General features: G+C 36.5%; 1 protein-coding gene across 1 annotated transcript in view; it reads left to right on the top strand.

The window, feature by feature from the left end:
• LOC138713405 (tubulin polymerization-promoting protein homolog) overlaps nt 1-13,244 on the top strand; it is a 149,467-nt gene extending 136,223 nt beyond the window's left edge. The window contains exons 3-4 of the mRNA XM_069845488.1: nt 1,934-2,063; nt 12,358-13,244. Of these exons, the coding sequence (XP_069701589.1) occupies nt 1,934-2,063; nt 12,358-12,540 (313 nt within the window). The 3' untranslated portion in view covers nt 12,541-13,244. The remainder of the gene's footprint in view (nt 1-1,933; nt 2,064-12,357) is intronic.
• Nucleotides 13,245-14,688: the final 1,444 nt, after the last annotated feature.

The following is a 14,688-nucleotide window of genomic DNA, read 5'->3' as shown; positions in this document are numbered from 1 at the left end:
TAGTCACTGCTACCTGTACAGCAATATATACTGCAGCCAGGGCACGTGGAATAGGCCTACTCGAAGATAGTTCACTCGCTGTTTCCTATGCATTTCTGATTTAAGCAAAGACTTTTGTCGCCTTTTTAATTGATACTCGTTATTTTACTTTTCCACACATACACATTCAGACTCACTATAACATGAACATATAATGCATACGTTAGTACTATGCTATTCTTATATCCTTGCACTCCTTCTGGATTTACAAAAACTCTTCTAAGGATTCTCATTCACCACCGGACGTTCAGAAAAAGAGTTTCTTGCTGGTCTTGTGCCTGAAGTGGCATTAGACTGTTGCTGAAGTTAAAAACAGAACGAACATATCTCAAGGTACAAAGCCAGTCTTAATGTATAGGGGATAAATATCCATTTTTCGCTCAGGAATCGAACCTATACTGCGTTCCATATGTCTGAGGGGCAAAATAAACATTGCTGGCAGAAGGAGGGAGAAAGATAATTGCTATTCAACCAATGACAGACATCTTGAAATTGGGTGGAGGTAGACTTCTTCAGACCGCTCAACTTTAAGATAAGCGTGGGATGTGACTCTGCCATTGGTTGAGTAGCAATTATCTTTCTCCTTTCCTCCACCGGCAATGTTTACTTTGCCTGTCAGACATTATAAAACACAGTATAGATCTGCTGGATTTATAACACTGTAAACCAGCGGTGACCAAAACTTGAGCTGCAGTGCTTACATGCGACAGACAGCCTATGAAGTAAGAAGACGGAGAAAAGGTATTTGGCATGAAAACTACAACCAGTGGTGGTTCCTGCACTAACATCTTGATCAATCCCGGGGATAAAAATCTCAGGCTTTGCTGCATCAGTAATGTCACTGCTGTCATCAAGAGCCAGTGAGTAATATACGATTTTTCTTGCTTCTTTTTTAACCTCCCTCTTGAATATAATCAGGAATTTTCTAAATTCTTCTCTCGATACTTGGTCGAGAAATTCGTAGTTTTTTTCAAAATTAAAAACTTCTTATGGACAAGTTACTTAAGCTATTTTAATCATTACTTTTTTGAGAAATTCTGTTCCATTAAAAGGCTTTAGAGCACGAGATATTTCAAAACCTATTAGGTAGCTGACTTCCTTACATTTATTTATCTCATCTTTCTCTTCCTGGCTATGATTTAAGACATGTCAGTTCCTGGCGTTTAACATTTCGTTGGCACATAATATTGAATCAGTTTTTCTACAATATTATTATTATTATTATTATTATTATTATTATTATTATTATTATTATTATTATTATTATTAAATGAATAACTAATAAATAGTTACCCTCATCTAAAGATTAAGAAGATTAAAATTGAGATAAAACCTAATAATTTTATCCTTCTAGAGAGAAGATCTAAAAATATCAATATTCATGCTCGTACAGAAGAATTATAGAAACACATACTTAGTTGTCAGTAATAATAATTATAATAATAATAATAATAATAATAATACATTCAGCGTGGCAATTAATGTTTACATAATACTCCTAAGTAAACATATTACATTTTGTCTGACAGAACAACAAAGGAATTCTCTTTCCCATTCTTTACGAAACCACCTCTTGCTGCTTGTAGAGACAGAGTTTGTAGAGCGACATGATACCGCCACTGCTTGCCTTCAGTACGTGAATGAAACGCGCAGCAATGTACAGGAAACTCCTCGTACCCTTTTGAATGTCTGTTATTACACGATGTAATTACGAAACCCATTTTGGTCATCGCTGCTGTAAACGGTACCAATTGAAACTCAAGATAGAAATAATCAACATGACGTCTTAGAATATTCGTATATGGACCTTTCTTCATGTTTTTAATAATTATTCTTATTGTGAATATATTGAGCTGTTGTGCCAATTCTGATAACTGAAAATGTTTTATTACAGGCAACAGAAGTTGGGTGTTGACGACTACAACAAGTTCCTTGAAGATCTGGCCAAGAACAAGAAAGTTGATTTGGAAGAAATGAAATCGAAAATGTCATCTTGCGGAACCCCAGGTTTCACGGGTATTTCGGTAAGGATACATTGAATTTGTATGTAAAATATAAGCCATAATTATAAGATTGGACCAGTTTCGTCTCAGAATCGTGCCGTGTTCCCTCTTGACCTTCCCACATCTCTCGTCCTCTACAAGGGCTGCCCACTTGGAGAGCGTACTCGCATGCATTAAATATCTTGTTAATTTGTATCGATTATTGATTTGTATACTGTTCTATAATAATCCTAGGCGAAACAGCCTTTACTGGGCCAATGCCAAAAAGCCGATTTCTGACTTCACGTCCACATGCTTCAGCAGAGGTGAACGATCATCCAAGCAGTACGAGTGTATCGTGTGGTAGCTAGTGGCTGACTGACAGTGGGTTTGAAAGTTGAGAAGACCAAGACGTGACTGATAAAAGTTTGCATTACATGTATTAAAATATAAGGCCTGTGACGTACCTCATTACCAAGTGGAGAATTTATAGGTTTTAAGAAATTAGGATCTGTGTTTTAGGATTTTAAATCTTATGTTTAGGAATTTATATGATTTTACGGGAAAAAATAAACAACATACTGTTAATATATTACAATACTCTTAGAGTTACATTCAAATATCCGTTATTATAGGCCTAACATTATAAATCTAAAATGTAAATTCACGTGGTGATGATGGAATGTTGATGTCGGAATGTTTTATGGAACTATTTACCAATTTTATTACATATGAATAGTCTATTATGTTTACAACACTGTATCTTTATTAAATTATTACACCCTCAAACCACTCATTTAAGTAGTGTTTCTAATATGAATTAATCTCTTTATGCCATTTTAAGTCCTAATCTACGAATTAGGTCCTTTTAAGTCATATTAAATTTAAGAATGTTATTCGTTGCTACACAAAACGAATAAGAAAAGCAATATTTCGAGAGTCATGAGATAGCAATAAAACTACATAGCCTACTTGTACAGCAAATTCACTCGATGATCCCCTTTCTTCGCAAACCGATCAATTAGGTCACAACATACCGAACAACTGCTGCTGCTGATGGGAAGAGAGTAGCTGAAATTGGAAAATGTGAAGGAAAGAGTATAATTTGGTGTGCTGAACTCAGTTCTTTGGAGTAGGAATACTTTAAAGAAAACAAAAATCCTCATTTATAAATCATTTGCACAGGTAGAAATCTTTCCATTACTTTCTTCTTCTCGATCTTTGAAGCTGATGAGCAAAATTTTTCTTCCATTTCCGTTGGCAGAGCATTGTCACGTCTTTAGCGGAAACTAGCCTGTCGGAAGACAGAAGTGGTTGTGGGAAACAGCGCGGAATACATGGAAACGCCTAAGGGGGACGTAAACTAAAACGATGACTTATATCATTGGCAACATGTTCAAAATGATGCAAAACTTGTCAAACGCAAAAGATATTATGTTTTAGCTTCGTAACAGTAATTTCTTAATAGCTAAAACTTTACGAAGACATAATAGCAGCGGTTTTATGTTGACGTACAATATGTCAAAGGACAACAGGGTCAACAAGACTTAGAATGTTCAAAGTCTTCGTGTTACAGTAATCCCGTGAATATAATAATAATAATAATAATAATAATAATCGTTCACGTTATTCGGTAGGAATATTCATGTAAACAAATCAAATTGTTTCTTTACTATAAACATTAATTTATTTCAAGTTATAATAAATATAAATTACTGAATGGATGACGGAGTAAACGGGTGAAATTTTATACCAAACAATGAGATAAATGTTTAAAACGTTATTCAAAAAAGTCTTGAGATTGCTTTTAAAGTTTTATCCATGCGTCAGCATTAAAGTTGGAGTTAGAGGGAACTTTCATTACAAATCAGGGTGGCTGGGGAGAAATTGGAATATAAAGCAGGTATTTCGCGTTATTCACTGCCCTACTGGCGACAGCCCTATCTGTTACGCACTTGACCCTAATGGTGTGAATCATGCCTGTCCCAGCGGATCTCCCCCTCTTGTGTGAATGTATAAATCCATACAATTCTTCTCTCGCAGAGCAGAAGAAACTGCTGCTACTATTCCTTAAGTGATCACGCAGTCTGAGAGATAAAAGCTCTCGTACTTCTTAGACTTATTTCACTAAAAAAAAAAAAGGGAAGAAAAGGATTTCGATGTTTATATATATTAATTTTCATAATGAGCGACAGATATTAGAGAGTGCAGATGCACATGCCATCCCTAAAATGTCTTTTTCCTGTTTGTTTTACCACCACCACCACCACTATTATTGTATTTCGTCACCTACGAAGTAGTAGTAGTAGTAGTAGTAGTAGTAGTAGTAGTAGTAGTAGTAGTAGCAGTAGCAGTAGCAGTAGCAGTAGCAGCAGCAACATCGTCACGAAAGAGACACATAGACTACTTCCTCATTGTAAATTTGAAGTGTTTCGCAACATTTCAGTTACTTTGCCATGTTAGATTGATATTGTTATTTATAGCTTATTTCTTGAATTATTTTTCGAAAGGCATGAAATCATTTAATTTGGATCCAAACAAGGAATTGAACTTTCGTTTGTGGATTAAAAACAAAAGGAAGTCTCGATAATTATTTAAGTCATTTACAATTGTACAGTTCGAGTTAATATTTATTTTAAGTGATAGGTACTATGATCATCAACATCATGTTTCATAAAACCATGACCGAGATATAATCTAGCTTCGCATATCCATAAAACTGTGACAGAGGAAGAATTTAACTTCGCAAATCCATGAAACTATGATCGAGGTAGAATCTGGCTTTGCAGTTTCATGAAACTATAATCGAGGTAAATCTAGCTTTGTAGTTTCATGAAACTATGACGAAAATATAATTAGCTTTGCAGTTTCATGAATGACCGAGGTAGAACATAGCTTCACACTTTCATAAAACTATAACCGAAGAAGAATCTAGCTTCGCATATCCATAAAACTGACAGAGGAAGAATCTAGCTTCGCAAATCCATGAAACTATGACCGAGATAGAATCTAGCTTTGTAGTTTCATGAAACTATGATCGAGGTAAATCTAGCTTTGTAGTTTCATGAATGACCGAGGTAGAAAATAGCTTCACAGTTTCATAAAACTTTGACCGTGAAAATGTGATCGAGTTGAAGTGTAGCATCCCAAATCTATGAAAATGCGATCGAGGTACTCTACCTAGTTTCGAGAATCCATAAAACTGCGATCGAGATGGAGTCCATCTTCACGAATCACTTTTTTTCCTGTTAAGAACAGTTATTACTACGGATCGGAATGTTCTGTTCATATTTTCATTTGCGGAACTGTTACTATAGAACTGGTCTTATTTCCTCCCAACTCACTGCCAAACATACACCAGGAAAGGAAAAACCATTGCTCTTGGCAGGAATTGAACCACGAAACTCGGTCAAAGTGAAAGAACGCTGATCATTCGATCACCGACAACGTTACAATATTTTCTTCGGAGAGTGAGTGAAAACTTTATACGCGGAAAGTTTGTGTTCTTCTTTGTTCTTTTGTTTTTGGGTCGTGTTAACACTGGAGTTCCTATTCCTTAAAAAAAGGCTACACTGAAGCGAATGCTTACTTTCACACAGAACAGGTTTCATCGCGTTAACATCGCCCCATATGCTTTGTTTATTTATACACAGTGAGCATCGCACGTGTGAGTAATTGCACAGGACAACATGGTGAAGCACACAACAGAACACCGTTCTTAAAACTGCATAGCACTCGTACGCGATCATTGAACCTCTATTCGTCTACTGAATACTTACTCTATATCTTCTCATTAAAAGATATAGACAGCATATTTTTGCGAATTATAGTGTAGGCTAATGACAGTCTAGTACTTATATACAGTCACGAAGCTTGAAGTGATGAGAGTACTAGGAACAATAGACTTTGCCGGTATTATTTCGCATTGTCTGTGGTTAGCGATCCTAGTGGTTAGCAACTATCTATGGATGCATATTCCCTACGTATTGAGCTTCGTGACTATATACTAGACTGTGGTAGTATGTTTAAGATTAGAATTTTAAGTTTGCTACATATTTTTATATATTGAACACAAATTAGATAGAGAAAGCACGTATCACCACAGTCTAATACAGCGTTTCTCAAACTATGGTCCGCGGACCACCTGTAGTCCTCGAGTTTTGCCCTTGTAGTCCTTCAACAAAGATAAGAAAAAATAAAATTCAAACGAATTGCGTATCACACTATAGCTGAAAATCTCAGAGTTTGGAAATGACACGTAGCAATCACCTTTCACTTTTTTTTCCCAGTACTAATATTTTATGAAATTTCTTACCCCACCCGTCTACCTACTTCCCCTCTACTCTCAGCAGCAAAAGAGGGATTTAAAGCACTATAAACGTGGCGTTTCTCGCCATCTTTTCCCTGCCGAGCCTGTAACCCAGCCAGGGACTACCCAAATTCATAACAGAGGACCAAAGTACCGAACCTTTTCCTGTATTGATGACTTTCTTAATAGTTTTGCCGACACCCAGTCTGCACATTGAAACGGGCACGCTCTGTACGTCGTACAGCAATAATAGAACGTGCCAAATTGCATCTTTACTTGTTGAAAATCGGGCAAGGTTCTCCATTAATTTTTTTATTTGTTTTCCAGATGACGATATAAGAAATTTTAGACTCCGCCTATTTTAAAATCCGACGGGTTTACTTTCTGCACTTGCGTGATTCGTTTCTAAGTGCCGTTTATATTTCGCGGATTTCATACACTTGTTTGCAAGCACTTCGTAACAAACACACCGAGGGTTTGGTTCACTCTCATTGCCACATCAATTAAATCCAAGTTCCAAATAACTCTTGTCATATTTACGATAATATTTTTTCTTTGAATAGCTACTACTAGGACTAGATATTTTTTTAATGGCACTATCCACACACAGCTTCTGAACTGTTAGCACTGTCTAAATGAAGCGTATCATCACGTTCCTTTCTTTTCAAAGATTCGAATCGAAGCCAGTTTTCTATTATTTATAATGGGCACTATTTAACAGAGACATGGGCAACTACTAGCTTGTACCACATAAGAAAGATTACAAACAACTAACTGCTAGCAGGCAAGCGATGAATCAACAATGCACAGAATTTGTTATAAGTTACTTGTGATTGACTACAAAAATATAATTACAAAAGTATTATAATTAATTAATTCTATTTCAAGGTACCGTATAAATATGCTACAAAAATGATAAATTTGATTTCGAAGGGAACAACAGCAAAATTTTTCTTTCATTTCCGTTGGCAGAGCATTGTCGCGTCTTTACCTTCTTTGAGTTATAATAGCTTGTAGGGTTTATTTTTAAACTCCATGTTAGAACTTTGTGTAATAGGATGTATTTTATACTTCATGCTTTTGAGATAGTCGTAGTAGGCTACTTGTTTTTGAGTCATACTGGTGAGTGATAAATAGGAAACGGAAGTTTAGGAAAATGCCTATTTTGTTTGAATGTACATATTTTAAGGCTGTTAATTTATGTATACGAATCACGAAAAATTAGATGTTGTGGTGAAGTTTTATATTGCCTATATTTGCTTTTTTTTTAAGTTTGTGCCTTTTTTGTTTTTATTTGTTCTTTTTTTTTCCTTTTCTGTACAGGCATATATAGTTAACAGCACTCGTTATTAATTTTTTTGCTTGAAACTGAAAAAAAAAGAAACTAATAATTCTTATAGTATACAAAGATTTCGGACACCTATTGTGATGGAATTCATAAGACCCTCTACCTAACTAGTCCCATCGTTCATACCGACCAGTCACCGTCTTGAGTTTAGATAACGGTTTACTTTATTATCTACCCTTCTCCTGCATAACATAGACGACGTATCTGCTTGAAGCACACAGTCTAGGATTATCTTTGTATTTAGAGAGAAGTTACCCGACACTCCCCTACCCCCTGAGCCTATTGTTACGAGGTGGGGGACATTGTTGAGAGTAGTAAAATACTACGCGAATAACTTGAATAAATAGCACTAATTGTTAATGAATTTTCAGAGAATGATTCTCTGTTAATCAAAGAAGCTCAGTGTGTTTTTCAAGAAAAGGACTTAAAGAAGACTTAGCATATATCGATGCGCATTTCACTTTTGTAGCAGATACCATTCAACAACTGGAATCCAGCAGTCTGTCATTTTGTGAATCCATGTCCCTGTTTTTGAAGGCAAAGAACAGATTATGTGTAGCTCCTGGCAAGTACGTTGCTCAAATATATGAGAAGCTAAAAAGTGTTATTTCAAGAAATTCTGGATATGAAACCATTAATACTTTGTATAAAGTTCTAAGTGGGACTGGTGGTGAGCTTCCTGAGGGGTTTACTGCAGCCAGGATGGTACTGTATAAGCACGTTCCAGTCACTTCAGTGCATGTTGAGAGGTCCTTTTCGGCACATAAACAGATTTTGTCCAATAGACGTCATAAGAGCGAATGTTTTAATCCTGAAAAGTTGCTTGTTGTGTACTGTTGTTCAAATTATGAACATGAAGACGAATAAGTGCACACTAAATTAAACATTCTGTAGGACAAATACCACTTATCTATTTTTTAAATGGTCGTGCAGTGTTATGTTAATTTGCTGTGTATACATAATGAACAAAAAGGTCAATACTGGCATTTAATTAAAACATCGTATAAGGAAATAGACCAAATTAATTATTGTGTGTGGAATAAATTTTCAGTGGTTAATTTTCCTTAAATTTTTATTTTTTGTACCTTTTAGGTGCCTGGAATACAATTTTTAGTGTCATTTAGGAACCTAAAATACCATTTTAGTGCCTTTTTAGGAGACCAAAACACCATTTTTAGTGCCTTAACTTCCGATCCCTAGTGATAAAGTTCGACTTGGGTTGATGGTCTCTTGAGCCTACTTCAATTGACCTTTACATGATTTGTTTTCTTCTAAACTATTAATAACTTCTGCCTTACACGTAGTCAGGGTGCGAATTAAGATTTCTGATGATAGGTGGGGATAGAATCCTAGATAGAGAATACCATGCATAAAATTATTATCCTCATTCGATACGGCTCAACGCTTGGTCGCACTGAGTTGCTTGTCTTGCATCTTGATCATAATGATAATTATATCCATGAGCAGGCATAAGATAAGATGTGTAATTCCTAAGTTATTGATTGTTGTCAGCTTGCTGGTGATGATAATATATCAATATTATTTTCTTTGCTTACTTTATACTACATTTTATAAAATATACTCGTATTAAAACATTTATATTTTGTGAGCGGGGATACAAGTTACTGGCGTTAATATGAATTTATGAGAGGGGGATAACTTTCCAACAGGGGGGAAATCCCCTCATCCCCCCGTTAATTCGTACCCTGATTATATTAAGTATATAGTGTAAGAAGTAGTAAAATATCACACACAAAGCGTCACATCTTCAGAGAATTAATACAACACGTCACTGAACAATGTAAATTGCTCACAAGAACAGGTTACAGTACCTTAATAGAATTCAAGTTCCAACTATTGTATACTGAGCAGAAAATAACTGCCCAATTCAACTTAAAGCAGGATCAAATGTACTAAATTACAGTACGATTATTTAGTCCTGACAGTCGCCGGAGATGTGCGCCTGGGTCAGGCGAGTCCATTTAGTTACGCCAAGAGATGTTTGGGTTAGTCACTCACTTGCCTTTGGAGCGATCGGATGTCATGCGTGCGGTAAAGATGTATGTTTCCAGTACAGTTAAGCTGTACTGCATTCCTTTACTGACCACTCACCCTTATCTCTACTCCGGAGCTCTCCCCACTACTCCTATTACTTCCCCTCTTTCGCGTCGTTGAGCTGTCAGGACTAAATAATCGGTCTGTACTAGAGATGGAACTTCGGACACCGAACCTATGAAGTTAACTACGTCGCGTGTTAGAGGCCTATAGGTCGTGTTGTTTACGTCAACTCGGGTAGTATAGGGACTTCTACTGAGCACTGCTATGCTTGAATCAAAATATTGCTCCGTATAGTTAGGTGACTAAAACAAATAGATTGTAACACACATTTACGAAAGCGACTGACCTCATTCTCTTTATTGTAGGAAATGATAGACTTTAAATAAAAATAAATTGAGTATACTTTAAATGTCGCTAATTTTCTTGCAATGTACAACTATGTACAATTCGTAAATTGTCAAATATAAACTTGTTCGAGTGTCATTGAAACAATATGTGTACTAAGAAAGTATTCTTTCGACGTCACAAGATGTTAGTGGTCCAAATTTGAAATAGTTTATATTTATTACAATGTTGTTGTATATTATATTGTGTCTGTTCACTATTTAATTCATATTTCACTTCAGTGTTTGAATATACAGGATATTTTTTAAGAACACTCTCCATTTTTAGTTTAAACATTTTATTGTTATCAACAGCTCGTGGCATAAAATTTAAAATTCTTTCATAACACGAGGGTAAGTATTGTGTACGCATGGTTGTTGGAGTCGGGAATTTTATTATACTTTTCAATCAAGTGTTTACAATGTGGATTCTCAAGTTTGTGGAACGGAATATTCGCACATATCAACATCAGATACAAGTCATAATAAAAAGCGGACTGATCCGAAATCGAATCGCTAAACAATTTCAGATGTTCAATATGTCTTTTAGAGTTACAATGTTTTTGTAAATCACGATGTTTTTTAACTTTTATGTCCACTTTATACCATAATATATTTTCGTCCCTGGCTAAAAAATAATCATATCCTGACTCTTTTATAAGCACAGGCAAAGCTACCCATACACCTGTCTCCCTACTTACTTGCCCATCCATTATCCATACAATTACATAACTATCGCTGTTTACCCACTCATCTACCCATATACCTACTTGTCTCCCTACCTACACCTATCAATTTTTTTTAGTTGGTTATTTAAGGACGCTGTATCAACTACTAGCGTCGATGAGATTGGTGATAGCGAGATGGTATTTGGCGAGATGAGGCCGAGGATTCGTCATAGATTACCTGGCATTCACCTTACAGTTGGGGAAAACCTCAGAAAAACCCAACCAGGTAATCAGCCCAAGTGGATATCGAACCCGCGCCCGAGCGCAACTTCAGATCGGCAGGCAAACGCCTTAACCGACTGAACCACGTCGGTGGCCCCATCAATCTATCCATACAATTACATAGCTATCGCTGTTAACCCACTTATCTATCCATACACCTACCTGTCTCCCTACCTTCACATCAATCTACCCATACTATTACATAGCTATCGCTGTTAACCCACTTATCTATCCATACACCTACCTGTCTCCCTACCTTCACATCAATCTACCCATACAATTACATAGCTATCGCTGTTTACCCACTCATCTATCCATACACCTACCTGTCTCCCTACCTTCACATCAATCTACCCATACAATTACATAGCTATTGCTGTTTACCCACTCATCTATCCATACACCTACCCGTCTCCCTACCTACACCCATCAATCTATTCATACAATTACATAGCCATCACTGTTTACCCACTCATCTATCCATACCTGTCTCCCTACGTACTTACCCATACAATTACGTAGTTATCTCTGTTTACCCACTTCTCTATCCACACACCTACCTGTCTCCCTACCTACTTGCACATCCATCTACCCATAAAATTGCATGTCTACTTCTGTTTACCCACTTATCTATCCATACACCTACCTGTCTTCCTACCTACTTACGCATTCATCTATCCACACAACTACCTATTTGCTATATCTGCAGTGCTTGGGAAAAGTGACATAAGTCAGTTTCCACAAACCTTTTTTGATAATGTATTGACAACTTACGGAACATCTGCTCGCTTGGAGAAAAATACATAAGTATTTCTCCCATTACAATAATTCATACAGAAAAAAATCAAATCGACATAAACCAGTGTAAGTTGTCAATAAATTATCAAAAAAGGTTTGTGGAAACTGACTTATGTCACTTTTCCCAAGCATTGCAGATATACTGTACCTACTTATCTACACAAACATACCTTCTTACCCATCCACTAATCCACACATCTGCCTTTATATCTACCAATTTGCCTCCCTATCTATCCATCTCGTTCTGTCTTCTGTTAATAAATTTAGTAAGCGTGGTATCCACACCATTTCATCCTAATGCCGAGGTCATGAAAGCATGGGGCTCTTCCTCCACGCCCAAGTATTTTCAAGTTATGTAAAGAGGATACTTTTACTTCTACCAAATAAACTTAGTTATGTCATTTCAATACAAGTCGGAAACCCAACTTTTAAATTCCTATCAGAACTTTTTGTTTACCATGTGCTTAGCTCCATTCGTTTGTCGTTTCAGTCTGGAGGGAAGTCTTCTGCTGTGGACCGCCTTACGGACACTACCCGATATACGGGCGCCCACAAGCAACGTTTCGACGAAAGCGGCAAGGGCAAAGGAATCGCTGGACGCAAGGACATCGCGGACTCTTCGGGATACGTGCAGGGTTACCAGAACAAGGATTCCTACAGCAAGAACCATTAGCAGCTGTGGGATGTGGTCGGCGTTCTCCTTCGTGTTTTGATCTCTCTCAGTCTATCTCCTTTCAATGTGACTTCATGAACCTTGCACAAAGTTGAATGTTGTGTTTTGTATTATATTATTGTGTAGGCCTATTTATATTTAAATTGTGACGGTCGATGCGTTTATTTTTTCAAAATAATCTTGATAAGCGCAATATTTTTGCATTATATATAGGCATGTAATCCAATAATAATTAATTTTATTGGTAGGTGAAGAAAAAGGCAGGAAGGCGTGAAGAATCAAATAAGGTATGTACACCATAATTATTATAGCAGTGGCAGAAATCCGAATTTCACAAATGCAATAGAAGAAGATTGATGGCTGTATTAATCATTTGTGTTCCTTCAGATTGCCTTCAACCATAACGTGGAACAAAATCCAATAAATCACAATACGGTACAAATATATTCAATGTTTCATTGTCAACTTCACAAAACTTACTCTTTCGAGATTATGTCACTGCCGTTTCCTTTTTACATTTATTGTATAGAGCAATGTTAAATATTATATAATATTTGCAACTTATATGTAAAAATATCTGTACAACCATATTGAAGCATCATTATAGCTATTTGTGAACACATTGCTATTTTGTGAAACATAAAAAACAAAACAAATATCACTCATGTAAAGAAGCAAATAAATGACTATCGCAGCACTGTGTACTTACGAAGAGAACGTAATTAAATACATTTCTCTTACCATTCCCTAGAAATCCCATTTTAGGGTTTGTTAGGTGTAAATTTTGAAGTATATTATATGCCTATTAGGCTGAGGTTATATTTAAAGGGTGCACGGAAATAACGATAAAGGTTCAGTCAAACGAGTTAACACTGTCTACTTAATGTGTATCACTACTTGACGAAAAACGTCCACAATACGCTATAATACCGTATCTGGGATTCGTGAAATCCATGCGCAAATTTCAAGATACACTAGTTCTGTTCCATCAACTGCGTAGCGTAGCAGCGTGACTATACCTTTTTTTTTTTTTTCTGAAGATGAGACATGATATTAGTGCTGCGATCGGAAAAACAACTAAATATTACATTGCGTGTGGGGCTTGTTGCTATGGTAACAACGGTTGAGTTGCCAAAGTTATAGTTCCCACGTGGTGAGTGCTTAATAGCTCTCTTGGCGCCATTTGTTGTGCTTACAATGTCAGCTATTAATAGGTTTCTTGTTTCATTCTCTGTCGATTTTGTATATATATATATATATATATATATATATTCGCGTCGATTGTCAATGAATATTTTAACGTCAGCCATTTAACATCAGCTGGTAGCTCGCAACAGCTGATCGCGTGGGGCTCAAATTGGCAACGTAGTACTGTAGTTTCAAGTACGGCCGCTTAACCAGCGAATAGAGATTGTATAGAATGGACACTAATCGAATTTTCCTGTTCCGTTTTTTGTGCGCATGCGCTCTGTTAGCGTATAATTCCATTTTCAAACGCTATAGGTCTTTGTAGTCGAGCATCCGTGAACAGTAGAAGAACAATCCCTATTCGCTAGCAAGTTAGCTATAATATTTATAAAAATATTTGTGCTGTCAATTACTGGTACGTTATCAGCGCCATCTCTGTGGGAAAAGACGGAACCTCACTCTCATGTAGTAGCTTGTTTGAAGTTCATTGAAATAAGTCACTGCTACATCAAAGGCACTGACGCGGAGTGTCCATACTTATAATTTCCTATGCACAGACTTAACAGTCATCTCTCATCTTTCGGGGGGGGGGGGGGGGGAAACATGTATAAAGCGTGAATCGCAGCGGAAGAAGAAACATCGTAGCATCTCCAGTACCGGCGAATAGAAAGGTTATAGAGGTAGGTGATCAGCCACTTCTATTTTTATATTATACAAAGTAGTAAAGAAAAGTGTATACAAACTATCGTGCAATAGTTGCAACGATAAACATGTTATAAGAAACATATCACAGCCATAACCAAACCACACAACAATTCAACCTACGCAGAACACATCACAAATTCCAATTACAACTACAGCAACATAGGCACTGAAATGAAAATACTACACATCAAGAAATAGACATTCTAGAACAATATGAAATTTATAAACATACAAAAACACACCCCCAGCACATCC

The sequence above is a fragment of the Periplaneta americana genome, chromosome 14 (assembly GCF_040183065.1).
Source record: "Periplaneta americana isolate PAMFEO1 chromosome 14, P.americana_PAMFEO1_priV1, whole genome shotgun sequence".
Lineage (NCBI taxonomy): Eukaryota > Metazoa > Arthropoda > Insecta > Blattodea > Blattidae > Periplaneta > Periplaneta americana.
This window is presented reverse-complemented; position numbering and strand designations above follow the sequence as displayed.